Here is a 19,817-nt window from a genome sequence, read left to right as displayed (position 1 = left end):
GTGAAAAGGCTTTCTAAGTACCAAAACAGCCTCCAGGATCTGAACAAAGATGGCTCTTCTACACTGTACATGGTTTAGCTACGTTCTTTCCTTGAAGAGATTGTTCTTGTGCATTTCCATTCACGCATTCGTATACACTTATCTTTCCCTCTCTTTCCAATCTAGTTGAGTGCAGATCTTCACTAAGGCCTCCTGTTGTTGAGGACTCCTTCATGGCTTGGTTTTATTGGAGCCATGTAACCTGGGAGGCAGCAGGAGATCAGAGCTCCTGGAAACTGTACACGCTTAAGGAAGAAGTCCATGTTTGTTCAACCAGGGAACGAATTCTGCAGATTTCTTTGTAGGAAGGGGGGGAGGGGAAGCAGCTCTATAATTACAAGATATACACTTTATACCTAACATGAAAAAAATATATTCAAACTATAATGTACATGCAGTTCTTACAGTCGCAGGGAACATACCATGGTCCTCACTTCAGTTTAATTACACAGTAACAAAGCTTCCCTGCTTCTCTCTTGCATTCTGCTTTAATACATATGTTTTAGACTCTACAGCCTGTCATTTGTACAAATAAATTGAAGGATTACATTGCTTTTCAATCTGAAACAGTACAAAGTGATTGAGAGATATTCTAAAATCCTCCTTACTTCCACTACTAAAACCACCAAGTCCTCTGTTATGAAAAAAAGGCTGATTTCTGATGGTGACAGATAGTGTGACCATGATCCATCATTTCCTGTAATTGTATCATAGGAAATTTTACTTGTTTTTCAAACCATTTGGCTACAGTAAGAAGCTGCTGCTCCTGGAATGCACGTCCAATAAACTGAAGCCCAATTGGCAAACCTTTCTCTGAAAGTGCTGTAGGAACAGTTATGGCTGGCAGCCCTGAGGGGAAAAAAGCAAAATTATTAAAAACATCACATGTGCAGGATTTGCTATTACACAGATTGCTAGAATTATTACAAATGTGACTCATAGGAAAGTTAACCAAAACAAATGCATGTAAGCTTTTAAGGCTAGTCTCTTTGCATTTTAGCAGTATAATCAAGATTATATTACTTCTGGGGGAATTCTGCACCATTGCACATGTGCAGAATTCATGTTCCCCACAGATTCTCCACCCCCACAGAAAATACATTCTGCCAGAGAGGCACTGCAGTTGCACCTTTCACCCACCAGGTGCTTGTGGTGCCAGAAAGTGGACAGACGGCTCACCAGCTGGAGCAGCCAGTCAGACAGGAAGGGGGCAGAGGCTGTGTTCCTCACAACGACATGCCTGTGGGACCCAGGTGACAAAGCATGGGATATGGGTGGTGGACAGAGCGGGGCTGCTGGGGGATCACAGACTGGGGTTCAGAAGGGCAAGCGGTGGGAGGTGCAGGGCCACATGGGGATGGGCAGATGTGTTGGACTGAAGAGAGAGGCTAAGGGGGTCAGCCAGACTCCTCCTAGGGGGAGAGACTCCTCAATTCCTCCCCTCCCTCCCCCAAAATACCACCTGTTCCATATTTCTCCCACCCACAACCAAAAACCCTCCAGGTTCACTCCCAGGCTCCTTTCCAGCAATTACTTCCCTCTTCCTCAGTTCCTCCATTACCTCTGATTCCCCCAAACCTTTGCACTGCTTCTGAAGGGGGTGGGAAATAGGTTTCTATGCTGTAGTTTAAATGAATTATTACTCAAAATTCTGTATGAATATGCCTAGTAAGGAATCTAGTTGTCAAAAAAGTTTCCTGAATCTTTGCCTGTATTGTTACAGATATACTTGCTGACAGGTATTTTGAAATAAATTACCAAAATAATTGAAACTGGGGCATGATTATATTGTGTTATTTTGAAAAATATGCAGAATTTTAAAATTGTGTGCAGAATTTTTAATTTTTTGGTGCAAAATCCTCCAGAGTAATCATATACTTAAATTCTTGTACATTTAATGAATTAACTCACTTCACACCTCTACCATCTCATGGTCAATATAAGCTTTGCTACTCAGAGAAACAAGCTGACAACTCGGTTCAGACAGTTGCTTTCTATAGAGGTCCTATAGAAAGAGGGCAGCTGGCTGGACAGAATGGATACTAAATTGAAGACTAGCTGGGAAATATGCTAAGGAGATGCACTTCTCTCTCTACTTACCTGCCATGTTTGCGGCCTGTGTAAAAATATCATCCTGTGCACTGCGGGTTCTGTTGTCTTCTTTGATAAACTCCACATATGGTACTGTATCACTTAGAGTGGTGGGAGTGAGCAAAACATCAATACCGCTACGGAAAACATTCACAAAGTCATTGGCAATGAGTCGTCTCACTTTTTGGGCCTTGACAAAATAAGTCTCATAGTTCCTAGGAACAAACAGTCACTGGTGTTAGAAATTAAGTTTAATACCATCAATAATTTAAATTGCTAAGTGGCTATTGGGGGGAAAAAACAAGCCCAGTTTTCCCTTTGGGTTGAAGGACTGCACCACAAGTACTTAGGTTTTCAACAGAGAACAAGATCAGTCATCAAAGCAGCATGGCTGCAGATGCACTAATAGCACTAAAGCATGTTCTTAAAGATGAGCCATGAAACAGATGCAGGGAGAGACCTGGGGCAAAGACCACTGAAGAGAGTGGAGAGGGAATATAAATGAAGGAAAACACAAACCAAGTCGAGGGTAGGCTCAAATCAAGATAGTATTTTATGACCCAGTCTTTTTCTGCAACTTTATTGTTTACTTATCTACTGAATTTCATTGCATGATGGAAGTGATGTCTGGAAAAAAATGACTGTTGTCTTATAATTGTGATTTATCAATCATTTAGGGACTCTATCTAGCAAGGCACTTAAGTACATGAACAGTCCCGCTGACTTCAGAGGGACTACCCACATGCAAAATAGAATGTTTCAGGTGTGCACTTTGCCACTGGTCCTTCTTATTGATATTATAGAGAAGCACAGCAGGTCTTTGTCCAAAATTCCCATAGTCATTTATTTTATGTAAGCGGCAGTTTAGACTGAAGGAGACTATGAATTCTTCATCTGTTTTTCTGCATATCTGAGGCAGAAAAACTGACAATTTTATATTTCGTTCCTACATCACATGCAGCATTACTCCAAGTTTAAGGATTTAATGTCAAGTTTTTAGAGGTTCAGTTTCAAAAGAATTTATTAGTCAAAAATAACTGGTACTGTAAACATTTTATGGGTAATTAGCAAATGTATTGTTAAGTCAAGGGTAAATAACTAAATGCCAGTGTCTTGATTTGCAAATTAGATACCATTAGCTCTGGCTTGAATAGAGACTGGGAATGGCTGAGTCATTACACTACTTGAATCTATTTCCTTATGATAACTATCCTTACACCTCTTGTCAACTGTCTGTAATTGACCATCTTGATTATCACTGCAAAAGTTATTTTCCTGCTGATAACAGGTCATCTTAATTAATTAGACTCTTAGAGTTGGTATGGCATCTTGTCTGTATATGTGTGTGTGTGTGTGTGTGTGTGTGTGTATACACACACACACACACACACACACACTTCTTATATGTTCCATTCTATGCATCCGATGAAGTGGGCTGTAGCCCATGAAAGCTTGTGCTCAAATACATTTGTTAGTCTCTAAGGTGCCACAAGTACTCCTGTTCTTATTATGGAAAATGGCTCTCTTTCTAGAGTTATTTATGAAACCCCACTTACCAGACTAAGGAAAAGGTTAGTTGCAGAACTAATAAAAATGTTCAATACTCATGTAAGACTAAAGAGTCTTTAACCAGTTTTCCTGGTTTACTTTTAACCTCAACTACTTTTAAAGAACTTATAGGAGAAGAGACCAATTAGTTAAATTTTAGGCTTCACTCATGATATATGCAGGCATGACTAGCTTCAAGTATCAATCTAGTTATTTTATGGATGTCACATCTCAAAGAAAATAGTTTGTAATTCAGGGGTTCTCAAACTGGGGGTCGGGACCCCTCGGGGGGTTGGGAGCTGTCAACCTCTACCCCAAACCCCGCTTTGCCTCCAGCATTTATAATGGTGTTAAATATATAAAAGTGTTTTTAATTTATAAGTGAGGGTTGCACGCAGAGACATGCTATGTGAAAAGGCTCACCAGTACAAAAGTTTGAGAGCCACTGTTGTAATTTGAATACAGCGGAGAATACATGACTCTCCTGCACACTATTATGAGAATGTTATTTTAACCCTAAATTCTGTTCTTGATGATTCATTTCCTGTGGATTGTAGCAAAGTGCTGAGACTGCCCCCTGCTTAGCTCTTGTAGAAATTATTCCTGTTTTCCTTCACCAAAATTGATCCACACAGACAGGTTGTCAAACATTCACCATACGTTTATGATAGACGCCCCAGACAGATGTCATCAGAAACACTAAATTGAGGATGCTTAGCAATAATATTAGCAGTTCGCAGGGGCTGGCTGTTTATATGCTGACATCCCTGTCTTGAAGACACAGCTTTTATTAGCTCTAAGAGCTTAAAGCAGCAGGAATATTCTTGTGTGTGCTCAGTGGCACAGTTTAGGGCATTTGCACTTGTATGTCCTCTCAGTGGTTTAGCAAAGGAACCCTCTCTCAGCTCCCCAGCGGTCGCCTTTCTGGATGGAGACCCATGTCTCTCTCCCTATTTCCAGGCTGCACAGTTCCCTCCTTTCACGGTATATTTCCCAGCAAAGAGAGTCTGCCTAAACAGATTTGTTTGCTTTCTCTTCAGAGATTGATAACAGAGGGATTGCTACAGATATATGGTACCACACAGTTCTTTCTGTGCAAGCCTATTGTATTCTTAAGGTAAAAAGCACTACAAGAAAACAATACAAAATGTATACTCTTGTTGTTAAGCTTACCAGGAACCCTCACCCTAACAAGAATTCTGACAGGGTAAGTCCTTCAAAGGACCTTAGGGGAGTTCCAGTTCATGACAGCTTTGAGGATTCCCAGTTCATGACATCTTCAGCTCAGAACAAACATACTTATAACAGGTTCAGTTCATGGGTCTTTGATTTGAAGTTTCCAGATGCAGGTAATTAGCATACAATGGGTCCCATGTGCTACCTTCAAAATGCTCAGAGGAGAGAATTTGCATTCCCCTGAGGCCCCAAGGTATTTCCTTGAAAATCCACTTCACACATATTGTTCCAAAAAGACTTGAAGTTACTAATACCTTCCCGAGATTGCATTAATCTTGTCTGGAACTGCTTAAGCAGTTCCATACAATCTCACAACAGTACTTAAACATTTCTAATACAATGAACTCCAAAAGATGTTAAATTTAACTCAAAGTTTATTTTAATTGCATATGGTTCAGTCAGGATATGGCAGGAGATTGTTAGTTTTGTGGCATAGTTATTTTAAGAAAACTGAGTGTGACAGATTAACTGACACAGAGTGTCAATGTGGATATCCTCATTGTTTGGACTCTTAACAGGGTGGAGGCAGAGAAAGTGGCAATTTTACCAATTTAGATGCGTAATAGCTTCTCCAATAATAGTCATAAATGAAGATAGATTGAGATTGAGTGGGAATTAAAAGTATGCTCATTCTGAGTTCTCATACTAGTTCATCCAGCTGAGCTGGATAAACAAAGTTCTTCACAAAAATAAATGAGTTTACTTGACCACTCCAGTACAATTTTATTTTCTTTGTAGATTCAAGCAAAGAGGTGGGGAAGGTGAGAGAGATATTTAAATTAAGTGCCACATCTTCTGGCTTTCCATGAGAGGCATCAGTAGAACATAACAAATGTTTCTATACCTGGAGAACTTTAGCAAGATGAAATCGGCTTGAGGCTGATGGCCACAGAACATTTAACAACAGAATAGTTAGGGCTCTATTCTGATTTCACTGACAAACACCACAGATTAAGTTTTTGCATAGCTTAATCCAAGTGTGCCAATAGGGCACTTAAGATGCAAATCACACAACGTGTTGTTCTACCTTCCTAAATTCAAAAGGCTTCCAGTTAAGAGTAAAGGAAAGCATTATTTTTAGCTATTAATAACAGTTTGCTACATATCATACACTTAAATCAATATAAATAGATATTGCCTTAGTAACAAAGAATTTGCTCAACATAAGTAATTTCATCATCAGCTGTTTAACAAATAAGTCATTAATACTGTACAGTTGAGCTTTAAAATATGCTGAACTTACTGTTTTAACAAAAAGTAGTTTCCTGACAGAATTCTTCCTCTTACAACATCATTAAACCCTTCTCGTCGAGTTGCAGCGTACATGACTTCTGTGGACTTGTCCATACTGGAACGGTGTCCTAAATATAAATCACCAGTGATTTAGAAACAAATCCTGAAGACTCATGAAAACCATTAAACAATATAAAATATTGACCTTCACAATGACAGACTATGTCCAGTGCAGCAGACATTAACATGCGATTTTTGCACACAAAAACTAAAAACTTATGTTAAATATGAAATGAATTCTGGAATCATACTGTGACTATACATTTGGAGTCTCTAGAAGTGAAATGTTTCTATTTATCTGTACTGAGAAGTACAATGGAGAGTGCTACAATATGAACACTCCTGCTTCTGATCTTCAATCTGACATGGAAGGTGGAGAGAATTCTTCTCATCCTTCATGACATGAATGTGTAGAAGTATTTCAGTAACACTGACAGCTCACCCTTCAGTTTATTTTGAGTAGAGACTAAAAACTGATCTGAACAATGCATACATACTTTGTGCTGTACAGTACACTCCTCAAACAACACAGCTGAGAACATTTCTCTCAGACTAAAAACTTGCTTGCAGAAATGAAAAGCAACAACGTATTTACAAGAGGTCTGATCCCAAACCCACTGTATTCAATGAGATTCAATGGAATGAATGCAATAGACTTTGGATCAGGCCCCAATCTTCCCATAACTTAAAGAACACCCAAACCTCAGACAATCAGCACTGGGATAAAGTAGTGAAATTCCACTGATTTCAATTAAGCTGCACTGGCTTATGACACTTGCCTAAGAGTTTGGCGAATCACTTAATTCTGTGACCCATGAACAGATACACAGACAGGATTGAGTCTAATTCAAAGTCTTTTTATGTATTGTGGTTTTGAGGATGGCTACAATATTTCAAAACCCAGAATGTGAGCATTAGTTAAATATAAAACAGAATCCAGAAAGGTCACATCCTGTAAGCAACATTATAATGGTGAATTTGTGACAAAAAGAAAGAAGGGGGGGAAAAAAAATCACAGGAAAAGTATAGTTAAAAGGGGAGAAAAGCACCACGTGTCCTGCAATAGCCAGGTTCAATGGGAATGTTTAAGGAAGTTATTACACCAAATTCAAATTACAATCTGGTAAAAACTTAGATACAATACCAAATCTTTTGATAGTCCTGGCTTATCTTAATGCACTGAGGGTGACTGACTTCAGAAATAGGCTTCATTTTTATTTTTACTCACCGGCACCTTACCATACCATAATCAAGTGATGCACTCATTAGACAAACTAAAATGGCAAAGCACTAAGACAACAACCCATCTTGGTCAAGTCACAAAATACATTAATGTCTTTTAAGTCTATCTGGTTCATTTCCCAGATAATTCAGGACTATTCCTTTGTTTACATTAATTAGACTGCCTTGTTTTTTTTGGCCAGGCCTCTTTTTGGATGTCTCCAGTGATGGGGCATTTTTTCCTCAAGTGCGTCTAAATTCTAAATATTTTAATGCACAGTATCTCACCCAATAAGATGGCAAAATATTCACGTATATATTGAGCACTTTATGCTTTTAATAATTCACACAGTTTCTGAAAACAAATGATTTTTATCTTTTCACTACAAGCAGATAGCCAGTGCAGGTTTCATGATCACTTGGGATATCTTGGTAATGCTTTGACTACCTCAGTTTCTAGTCCTTCACTCCAGCTTTCAGCTGCAGTAAGGTTTTTACTCTATCATACCATGGAAAAAACCCATCTCCTAACATTCAACCATGAAATGCAGGTAACCATGTATGTTAAATCACAATAGTGCACACACCTACGACAGGCATCTTTATGCCACTTAATGATCAACAAAGTGAGTGTTACATATAATATAAAGTAATATAGCCCTTTTTCCTTTGAAAACTTAAACTTACCATATTCTAGTCCATCAAACCTGGCCATATTTGATGCTACTTCTGCTGTGCACAGCACATGATAACATATAATTGAATAACGTGTGTGGGGTAGGCTCACTTCCATCACCTTGGCACCTGCATTCTCAAAGAGGTCAGCAGCTTTAGACCAAAGTGCCAGAGTTTCACTAGACAATCCTGGTGCATGATATTCCTTAGTGGAGAACAAAAGTTAGGAAATGAATTCTATGCATAAGCATCTTCACAGATAATTTTACGTGGGTTTATTTTCAGTGGTTCTTAATTATCGGTTGACAGTAAACAAACCAAACTATGTAATATACTATTAGATGCAAATACTGTTAAACTAGTCCTCATCTCTACATTCTTTTTTAAAGTATTTATTACAGACTTATGTTTTTGCTGACTGTTAGGATATTAAATTGTATTAAGTTCACAAGTTTCATAGATTTTTTTTAAGGCCAGAAGGGACCATCACGATTATATAGTCTGAACACCTGCATAATGCAGGTCATAATATTTCACTATGCACTTCTTGCTTCAATTCTATAATTTCTGGATAGGAAGCTGCCCACTGTCAGTCTATTAACTGGGATTGTGCAGTTCACGGACAGCACATCTTAAATTTTAAGCCACGATACCAGGCCCATTATGAATAATGTTAAATGAGCAGAAACAATGGCCAAAGCACATCAGTAGCAAGTGTCATACCTAGGTCAAAAGACAGCACTAAAGAAGAGTCTCATAGTATGAGGGTTGGTGACAGACAAGCCTCACTCTGTGTAGACTCTTAGGGTCTGCCTACATGGAAATAGCCCAGAATAGCTATTCCACAGTAGCTTGCTGCATAGACACTCTTATTCCTCACTAAAAGTGCCTTTTTGCTGTTTATTGAATAGCCTACACCTCCAACCCATATTAACCTAAACAGCAAAAAGGCACTATTAGTGAGGAATAAGAGTGTCTATGCAGCGAGCTACTGTGGAATAGCTATTGCACTTTACATTTACATCCTAGCTTATTCTCCATTAGCTTTCCCATGCAGACAAACCCTTGAGACAAGGATAGCCAGCCTGGTTAGCCTAAATTTACTAAAGGTGTTTAGCTGAATATCCACTTTTGTGGACACTTATGACAGGTTCTGTGTCAAAATATGGGACCATTCCTGCAGACTTGACCACAGTACTAACAGTGTTCCCTATTTAAAAAAAAAAATAAAATTCACACTACTGCGAAAGGGGCACCACTGTCAGGATAAATATCACCTCTAAAAAAAAAATAAACAAACTCCTTACTTGTTACCACCACCATTGGATTACTAACATTGAAATATTTACCATATAATTTACAAATCACTCTATATGCTCTTTTTGCATTTCAATTGGCTTGGACAATGAAAATAGACTGTTCAGTGATATTTTTGTTTGATTAAATTTTCTGGTTCATCTGTACTAGCGCAATGCTTGGATTACAATTAGTGAAGGGGCGTTTAAATCCAACCATTATCCCCTTATCTCACTGATAGTAACACATTCATAGAAGCTTTTCTATTAATAGTAATTTAAAAAAAAACACCACCACCACCTGATGGCTAATAAGAACCCTTTCCCTGCTATTCCTTTCTCTGCACAGCACAATAATCTTTTTAAACAGTATTTTGTATTAATATAGTGCCTTTCAACCAAGGATCTCAAAGCACTCCATAAACATTTATTAAGTCTTAACATCCCTGTGAGGTAAGTATTATGCCCATTTTACACTCAGGCTACATCTACACTATGAGCTAGGGCTGTGATTCCCCTACTTGTGTACATGTACTTGTGTTAGCTCGATGAGAGCTTAGCATGAGTATAAACAGCAGTGTAGCCACGGTAGCACAGACAGCAGCAGCAAAGCCCTAGCTGAGCTATGCTGAGTATGTGCCCCAAAGTTTCAAGCTGGTTTGCATGCGGCATGGCAGAGCCATGCCTCCACTGCATGTGCTACCACGACTACACTGATCTTTATTCCCGGGCTAGCTGTCATCGAGCTATGAAATGCCTACACAAGCTGGAGATGCTACAAGCTAAGGGTGTGCATAGATATAGCCTCAGGCACTAAGAAAAAGAATGATTTGTTTGAGGTCATACAGGCAGTCGGTGAAAGAGCCAGCAATAAAGCCCAGGAGCTCAGGCTCTTAGTCTCCTCTTATAAAACTTCTAGGCAACATTCCTGCCAAAGACTGGACAGAACTCTACAGAGAGAGTCAATGCCCTATAATGGCCTGAAGAGGTTGACACCGAGCAATGAAATACACACACTTTCACTCCCACACAGTCTCCACAGATGCAAATCACTGCAGATTCAGGGAGGAGGATATATAGGTTTTGACTCCGATATGAATTTTTTTTCCAGTGATAAAGTTGGAAATGCTACCTTTGGTATTCCTATACAGAGCTTGCTGGCATCTATAAAACTGGTTAGTTCAAACGGCTTAAAGGGGTCCTGCACAGTAGTAGAGTCTTTAGGATCATGCCCTGCAAGCACACCTGAAAGATAAAAAAAGGCTCATGACATACAGGAAAAGTAATACAGTGGATTTTTGAATTCAAAAGGTTTTGAGACGAACTGTATACAAAGACATATGCACTAGTAGTACCCAATACAATTGCTGCATCGTCCACACATCTGGTTAGAATTCCTGGTACATCCATGGAGTTCACTAGTGGAATGAGACCGTGACGAGAAATCAGTCCATAGGTTGGCTTTAAACCTACTACTCCACAGTGAGCAGCTGGGTTTCTGGTGGACCCTCCTGTATCTGATCCTAAAGCCCTATGGTTTAAATAGAACCATCATCAATAGGATTGAATACTTCAAAACACATCTAAATTGATCTGTTCTTAAAGAGGTACAGTTCTAAATGGAATTTTTTTTAGATATGCAATTATGAGAATAATTTAAAGTGTACCACTTTTGGGAGTGGCGGGGGACCAGGGCAGGCAGGGAACTTGCCTTAGCCCCGCTGTGCACCACTGCCACCCCGGAGCCACTCGAGGTAAGAGGCACCGGGCCGGAGCCTGCACTCCGAACCTCTCCTGCCCCCTGCACCCTAACCCCCTGCCGCACCACCCCCTGCCCTGAGCCCCCTCCTGCACGCTGCACCCCCACCCCATGCCCTCTGCCACACCCCTCCTGCACCCCCACACTCTTCCTGCACCCTGAACCTCTTGCCCTGAACCCCTTCCTGCACATCGCACCCCCTCCCACACCTCAACCCCCTGCCCCAGCCCTACATTCATGGCCCTGCATACAATTTCCCCACCCAGATGTGGCCCTTGGGTCAAAAAGTTTGCCCACCCCTGTGCTATACTCAACATTTTTATTAGAGCTGGTTACAATTTTGACTGAAATTTGTCAGAAAAAAAAGGCAGTTGTTGAAAGCAAAATGCTTTGTGAAAACTTATTTCAATGAAATTTGATTTTTCAATAAAACTAGAAACGAAACATTTTCATTTTGAACTGAAATTTATTTTCTTTTCCAGTTTTTAAGAAGTCAATTCAATGTCAGTTCAAAATAAAATAAAATGCTCCTTTTCTTTCTCTTTTTTTAATATATCAGAAATTCAAAAATGGACTGACAACTTTGAATGAAGTTGCTCTGTTCAAAATTTTTAAGTTATAAAATTGAATTTTTGACCAGTTATAATTTTTCATTGTATGTGGCATTTTTTGTTTCATAGGAGTCAATTTCTTAACATGGTTGAACCAATTTAATACTGACATTGAGTGGAATTGTCTCAGCCAGTCAAAGTGTAAGGATGCTGTGTACAGTTGCATCTCAATTCAAAGAAAGAAATACAGGCAGCACTATTTCTTTTCCAGTTTCAAAGAGAAGCTGAAAAAAAATGGATGAACAGGGGACAAAATGGCTGTAAAAGGCACCTGACCTGGCAAGTGATGAGCAGCCACACACCCATCAGAAGTGAACAGACTTCAATAGCAATTGAGGATACTACTGGGGGAATTCTGCGCCACTGCACAATGCAGAATTTTGCAGAAATTAACGTTGTGCATGCAGAATTTCCTTTCCCCTCCACAGAAATGGGCTGCAGTGCTGCTGGCTGTCATCGGGGCTGCTGGACCTGGCAGAGCCCAGCTTGTACATAGAAGACACTGCCGGAGGGAGGGGGAGGGAACTAGAGGATTCCTGGCAGCATGCCCTGAGGGAAGGAGACGGCAGCACGCAGGAAACTCCATGAAAGCCTGGGACCAAGCATCAGACTGTTTCTCCCTCTGGATCCCTGGGCTCTGAGGGGGAAGAGGGGTGAGTGTCTGGGCTCGGGGGGAGGAGGGGGGATGGCTGGGCTTTGTGGGGCAAGTGTCTTGGCTGTGGAGGGAAGAGGATGTGGGTATCGGAGCCGGCTTGGGGCGGGGGAGGGGTTTTGGGTGTACTGGCTGAGGCGGGCAACGTGGTTGGGCTCAGAGGGAGGCTGAAGGGGGGGGTTGTGGGTGTCTGATCTCCCAGCTGGTCTCGGGGGATGGGAGGGGGGCACAGAGAAACAGGAACTGGGTTGTCATAAGTTTTTTTGTTTTTTTTTTTAAACTCTTTACTCCTGGGGGAACTGGTATGTGTGTCTGTACTGTTACAGACATACTTGCTGACGGGTATTTTGAAATAAATTACCACAATAATTGAAACTGGTGTGATTATGTAGTGTTATTTTGACACACAATTTGCAGAATTTTGCAGATTTTTTAATTTTTGGCGCAGAATGCCCCCACGAATAGGATACCCAGCAATGTCTGAGAAAGCATCAGCAGCTTGCTGGATCAGATCCTTTAAGCACGGTCCAACTTCCACTGAAGTCACTGGGAGTCTTTCTGCTGACTTCAGTGGATTCCATTTACAGCAGGTGTCAGTGAGACACCCTTACAGGCAAAAACTGGGGTTAAGTGAGGAAAAAAATAGAATACAAAGCAAGAAAGAAACAATCTAATTTTAAAGAAAACACCTCCTGGGTACAACAAAATAAACAATTTTACCTCTTTTAGGCAAACAAAACCATTAGCTAATGAGTATTCTTAAATAAATACAGCTGAAATCTTCTATACAATGAGCAGACTCTAAAAATCCTGCACAATTACTGTTTTTATCCTGTTCCCATCCAAATACTAAAAGAAATCTGACATTTTGAAACTGCACATGCTTTGTAGATTTATTTTACAACTAACAATGGCCATGTAGTTAATAAACTATATCTATCTGTATTTTCACACAAAAGGTAAACATTTTCCAACGTCATAACAAACCAACATCAGCTTATACAAAAAAAATCCCTCTTTTCACATTTACATTTAAAAAAAGATAATTTTTAAGTGTCTGTATAACTTGTTTGTTTACAGTAAATCTGGATTCTGAAGGTTATTAGTCCCCAAATCCCACATGTGAATTATTAGGTAATACTAACACTTAAATGAAGTATACGGGAAGAAGGAATATCACACTGAGAATTGAGTTCTTTAGACACAATCTTGATTCAATGCTTTCTCCTTGGAGAGGAGGGGTTGATAACTGAGGTGGTGGACAAATAACGGATCCCAGGATATTTTTAGAGAGAGTAGGTGCAAATGATGACAGCAACATTCTCTTTGTTACTGACACTAGACATTTCAAACAGTGCAAAATGTTCATATCAGTATGCTGAACAATGGTCAGACTGAAATGATTTAACCTTACCTACATATAATCATTTTTAATTTGTTACGCATTTCAGTATCTGTGTTCTTCATAGTATAACTAATTCTTCAACACCAATGCAAATTATCCTACAGTTTCAAACAAAAACATTGTCTTCCTTTCCCCAGGCACTACACTATAAACTAGGTTATTGGAAGATTCTAAAATTCAAATTAAGTCTTGAGGAAAAGTGCCCATATTGTTATGAAGCATTTAATTAACAGTTCTAAAAAAGCTCTTACGCAAAGCATGTGAAAGAAGACACTGCAGCAGCGCTACCTCCTGAGCTTCCTCCAGTTACCAACCAATTGGCGTCTTCATTCTCAGTATGGGAGTTCTGCACAGATTTTTCTCTGTACTGCCTTGAATAACTCCAGGGGTTTCTAACTGGTCCAAATATTCCATCTGTGCTCCCAGATCTGGTGTGAGAAATTCAGATAGGATAAACACAGACAACTGTATTTCAGTTATAGACTTCACATTATTAATACAGTGTTTTTCTTCCAATTCCACCTTTTGCTCCTGGCCCTTCAGGCAAATCTGATTGTGATATGGAAAGGCTGGTATAGATTTACTTGTGAAGCTGACCCCAATACTGTTTTAAATAGTTGCAGGAAATCATAAAAACCTATAGTTACAACTTCACCCCTTCCTTCGGCAGAGCAGACTGAGGGCTAAATTCTCCTCTGATTCACCCTAGTGTAAATTAAGTATAACTCCACTGAAGTCAGGGGACTCACACCATGTAAGCATCAGGCAAATCAAGTCATGAGTCTGCTTCAAAACTAAGGTCTTCAAGCCTGAGATACCCAAGTTTGGTAGTTTACTGTATGAGAAAACCACACAAGATGACCTCTTGAAGTAGCATATCATAAGAAGGAGTCACACAATGATAGCAATGTAGACTGTTCTGTGGAAAGCATAGTTCTTCCTGGAACATAAGAGGGTTTCCAAGGCGAGGCAGATTGTGTGCAGAAGCAATGTGATAATACTCATGCTTAAGTCATGGATCAGAGTATAATTCAGTTACCAAGAAAAAAGAAGCCACCTTGAAAAAAAAAATGCTACTCAATTAATCCCCTCAATACCATCCAACCTGCACAGTGTCTGGCCCTCTTTTCTTTAAAGCACACCACAATGGATACACACCATAATAGGATAAATATTCAGTGAGAAATTCACAGACATAGCCATCATGTTCCATTAGAAACCTCTGGAGAGTAAATATTTACCATCATATAACAAACATGCATAAACTCAGCAGTTAAGGATTAGAGATGGATCATAGTAGACACTGTAGTTATATTACTATGCAATGATATTAAATATTTAATATAACTTACCCCATTGCAAATTCATCTAGGTTTGTTTTTCCAAGAAGCACAGCCCCCTGATCCAATAACTTCTGAACTACCGTAGCACTGTAAGGTGGAATATAACCTAAAAAAAAAAAAAATCAGATTGGTTAAGAAATTGTCTGATACCATCTAGAGGATTTTCAATAACTACTCCTCCAAATGTTTCAAAGTAATCATCTCTGCATGGCAACTGTCACTATGCAGTGCTACCAAGTTTCTTTGTGACAGTAGTAGTGATAATCAAAATTCACTGATAACAAAAAAAGAATAAGTATTAACCAGCACATTTATTATTTCCTAGACTCTTTCTTCTCCTGAGACTGAACAAATCATACAGTTAACTCCGACCTTGTTCATATGGGGATGAGAACAAGCCCAGTTACAAAAGCACTTAAACAGGGTGATTGCAGCCAGAGTTCTAACAGTTTCTCTGACCAATACTGATGCAGATATCTTTTTCTGAGAAAGATGTTAGAGCAGTAGTGGACAACCTGCGGCCTGTGAGGGTAATCCGCTGGTGGGCTACCAGACCATTTGTTTATATTTGCATGGCCATCTGCAGCTCCCAGTGGCTGGGAACGGCAAAATGCGGCCACTGGGAGCTGTGGGCGGCTGTGCAAATGTAAACAACCAGTCTGGCGGCCTGCCAGCAGCTTGCCCTGACGGGCCACGTGAGACCTGCAGGTTGCCCACCACTGTGTTAGAGCCTATATTAGAGTTTCACCCTCAAGACTCTCACCCATGCTATCCCTGTCAATCACAATTGCTTTGCTGACATGCAGAGGAAAAGGTAATTTGAGATAACTTGACCCTTGCTGTTCAACACGTATAGTCAATTTTTTCCCTTTCATCATTACAAGTAACACAGTAACACTAATTGAAATAAATTAGTAGGATTTCCCCCCAATTTTTTCAGTTTGCTTACTTTGTATATTTGTCAGCACCTTTTTGTATCATCAGTTTCACTCTTTACCCTCATTAATGTTCCCTGTTTGTGGTAGTCTATTACACAGCTACATAAGAGAGAATTTTTTTCAAATAGGAAAATAATAGTGCTTTTATTAACAAGTCATATCATTACAATGCTATGGATGTCTTAATGGAACTGCTGAGTGAAACAATGAACTATGGGTATTCAAAAGAAAATAATAATCTTTTTATAAAACAAAAATCCAGAGAGCAGAACTGGAACTGATGACTCACATCAATATGAAAGACAATTGTTGAGCTCAAGAACTAGGAACAAGTCTCTAAGAACACAACAGAAACTGTGTTTGCATTTTGCTATATAGAAAGATGATTTAACAAACAGAAATAAAAAAAACACTGACTACTCTCCAGTACCAAAGTAAAATGTAACCTGTTAATAGTTACATTTTAAGGTATTGATTATAGTTAATATGCATTGTCTCATTTATTTACATTGTTACAATATTAATAGTTTTTTAAATATATGACTGCAAAAGCCACAAAAGTTTGGCAGATGGAGGCAAGGGAAGTATAGTGCCTAAAAGTACTTTAATTCACTTTTTGAAAACGACTAGGTTTTAAGTAGGCTGTGCTGCTTTAGAGAAAAGGAACAGAGCTTCAAAATGGTGTTTGCTTTGCCTACAACGCACTACTTTACCTTTCAGCATGTTTGATGCACATGTTGTTTCAATACCAGCTGTGCTGAAGTTGTCTTTTACTGCAACAGGAATTCCATCTAAATCCCCCAATATCTGACCTGTGTTAGGAATTGGTACAAGGACAACAGAGTAAAATCTAAGTATTAAAACAGACTGTCTACGTTGCTTAGCAATGACATTTTATTTTATTCTTCAGCTTCACTTTAACTTGCAAGTAGGAGTTGTATTCAAATGCTTTTAAGTTATATTTTCACAAAACGTCTTTTGTTTTCAACTCTTTGCTCAGGTCAGATTTACTCCCATACTGCATAGTCTCTGCAACTGAGGAAGTGGCTTCCAAACTAGGTAAATTATTCCAAAAGATGTTTACCACCTCAGCTGTGGCCATGTAATGCTTATTTCATCCTTAGACAGCTACTGAAATCTACTCCATTCCCAAGCCAAGAGTCATAGATTCTGCCTTCTAATGCACAGCAACTGTGCTCGGAATTGGTGGTTGGACAAAGAGTCTTTCATAACTGACTATTAGTTATCCAGAGAAGAATCTCAAAGGGGATAAATGCCTTGAAGCTGAAGTATCCTAACTGGCATTTTGCTGAAGCAATGGGGTGGTAGGAACTGTTAGTTAGACAGAAGAGCAGAGCTACCAGGTTGAAATTCTTCTCCTCCACCCCGCCCACACCCGTTCATTCTCCATCTTTTGTAAATGGTGATTACCTCGAGTAATCAGTATATGTCCACAGAGCCTTTAGTCTCAATAGGCCCCATTGTTGTTCCATAGAAGCAAATCAAATGAACAGTAGACATTTCTTTTTTAGACTTTAAAAAAAGAAAAGTTACTGAGTGTAACAAAGGTTCCATCCACTACAGTAAAAATTTTTTATGGAAGAACAGGAATTAAATACAAATCTAGGGTAAGTTACCTCCCCTATATCTCTCCTCTGATTCTTCAGCCTGTTTTAATGCTGTCTCTTCTGCTATAGTAATGTAAGCATTAAGAAATTGTGTGGCTTTGATAAAGGAGAGACATCTTTGACAAAGCTCTGTCGGACTCACTCGGCCTTCTTTCAGTGCTGCAGAGATCTGAAAAGACAGTTTCCATTTTTAAATTGCAAGGCCCTAGTTACAAATATTGGTATGACGTGCAAGAATTATTTTAGTCAAGTTTCTAAAACTAATTCCCTCCCTCCACACTTAATTCTGGGGATAATTTTGATACATGTAGTACTTTTATGATGGAATAAAAGCATTAGCTAAGAAAGCACTCCACCAGTCTTCACATACAACAACAAATGCTCTTTCAAAGCATTTCAGCCTCAACCAGCAATGCCACTGCTATTCTGGTCATATCCTGAGCAATTTCTAAATACAGTGGTAACATGAAACCCAGTCCTTCAAACTTTTATGCAGATGAGGAGTCTCAATGACATCCATCATGTGCACCACTGTTTACAGGATCAGGCCCATCATTTGTAACTGGTTATTGTGGATTCAAATACAAGTTTTGCAGCTTAATTATGATTAAAGGTGGTTTTAAACACAGCTACAAAGCCCTACTGTGCATAGGGCCTTAGTTAACTTGGCTTTGGCTGGTGAGGAAACTCACCAGCCAAAGCCTTGTTCCCAATATCATCTCTCTCTTAATCAGTTAAACCAGGGGTGGGCAAACTACAGCCTGCAGGCTGGATCCGGCCCGTGAGCTGTTTTAAACCAGCCTGTGAGCTCCTGGAAGCTGCAGCTGCACCATGCGGCTCCTGGAAGCCGTGGCATGGCCCCGCTTTGAGGGTTGGGGGCCAGTCCATAAATAGGAACCGGAAAAGGGACATGCCACGGCTTCCAGGAGCTGCTCAAGGTAAGCGCCGCTCGGAGCCTGCACCCCTGAGCCTCTCCCCATGCCCCAACCCCTCTATCCCAGCACAGAGCACCCTCCTGCGCCCCAAACTTCTCATCCACAGCTCCACCTGAGAGCCCGCACACCCAACCCAAGCCCTCACCCCCTCCCACATGCCAACCCCCATTTTGTGAGCATTCATGCCCCTCAACAGAATTTCTATTCCCCGATGTGGCCCTCAGGCAAAAAAGTTTGCCCTCTCCTCCCCCGAGTTAAACACACACAATTAATCATCCAAAGAGAATGGATATAGGATTTTAACCAGGCTGTATTCAGCTAAGGTGACCAGACGTCCCGATATTAGGGGCTCTGTCTTATATGGGACCCTATATCCCACCCGTCCCGATTTTTTACACTTGCTGTCTGGTCACTAGCTCGTGGGTAATGCGCTACAGTCTAGACAACCCTTGAAGAGGAGGCTTTTATTAAGAGCGTTGCTTGCTGTGTGTCCTGTCAACGCCTCCTCCCCCCCCAGCCCCAGCCGGGCCGCAGTGCCAGATGCGGGGCTGAGTGTGCACGGTGCTGCGCGTGTGACAAAGCGCGTCTCCTTCTCGCTCTTGCAAGGTTAACACGCTCCGCCGCCCTCCTGGCCTTTGCAGGGGGGAGAAGGGCGGGAGCCCCGCGTGGGCACAGCGGGTCGGGCGCTGGGTGGGAAGTTACACCGCGCACACCGGGGACCCCGATACCACGGCGCGGGCTGGGAACGGGCCGGGCTCCAGGCAGCTGCTGCAGGCAAAGCTTGGGGTTCCGCCCCGCCCCCATAGGCGGGAGCCCCCGAGCAGCACCGCTCACTTCTCTGAGGGAGACGCGCAACATCCTCTCCGCGGCACGCGGGGACCCCGCACGGTCACCGCCAGAGCATCAGCCGCGGCTAGGCCGGCCGGGCATGGGCGCGGCCATCTTGGGCCGCACCGCTCAACATCGAGCGGCTCCATTGGCTCGAGTCTTCGCAGGCTGGCATGATGCCGGCTCGCTATTGGCTGAGGTGGGAGGAGTGGGCGTGGCCCGCGGAGAGTGACCCTCAGCCTGTGCGCGCTGAGCGGAGGAGACTCAGGCAGGGACGCGCTGGCCCCTGGGGCTGGGGCTGGGGCAAGGAAGGGGCAGAG

General features: G+C 41.0%; 1 protein-coding gene across 1 annotated transcript; it reads right to left on the bottom strand.

Moving 5' to 3' along the window:
• Window positions 1–466: 466 nt before the first annotated feature.
• QRSL1 (glutaminyl-tRNA amidotransferase subunit QRSL1) lies at window positions 467–19,648 on the bottom strand. Its single transcript, XM_045011983.1, has 11 exons — window positions 19,504–19,648; window positions 17,744–17,903; window positions 16,820–16,918; window positions 15,178–15,274; window positions 14,077–14,253; window positions 10,754–10,929; window positions 10,531–10,643; window positions 8,116–8,308; window positions 6,158–6,275; window positions 2,140–2,345; window positions 467–888 (listed from the first exon to the last, which is right to left on the bottom strand). The coding sequence occupies exons 1-11, from the start codon at window positions 19,525–19,527 to the stop codon at window positions 677–679; spliced, it is 1,575 nt and encodes a 524-aa protein (XP_044867918.1). The 5' UTR covers window positions 19,528–19,648; the 3' UTR covers window positions 467–676.
• Window positions 19,649–19,817: the final 169 nt, after the last annotated feature.

The sequence above is a fragment of the Mauremys mutica genome, chromosome 3 (assembly GCF_020497125.1).
Source record: "Mauremys mutica isolate MM-2020 ecotype Southern chromosome 3, ASM2049712v1, whole genome shotgun sequence".
In the NCBI taxonomy this organism is placed as follows: Eukaryota; Metazoa; Chordata; order Testudines; family Geoemydidae; genus Mauremys; species Mauremys mutica.
The sequence above is the reverse complement of the archived record's forward strand: the minus strand, read 5'-3'. Positions and strand labels throughout refer to the sequence as shown.

What these genes read in the sequence shown, in the direction of transcription:
- QRSL1 (XM_045011983.1), bottom strand. Translation starts at nt 19,527, where the DNA reads ATGTTGCGCGTCTCCCTCAGAGAA. An exon ending in TGCGCGTCTCCCTCAGAGAA is followed by an intron (nt 17,904 to 19,503) that starts GTGAGCGGTGCT and finishes CTGTCTTTTCAG; the next exon opens with ATCTCTGCAGCACTGAAAGA. An exon ending in CTAGATGAATTTGCAATGGG is followed by an intron (nt 14,254 to 15,177) that starts GTAAGTTATATT and finishes TTCTCACACCAG; the next exon opens with ATCTGGGAGCACAGATGGAA.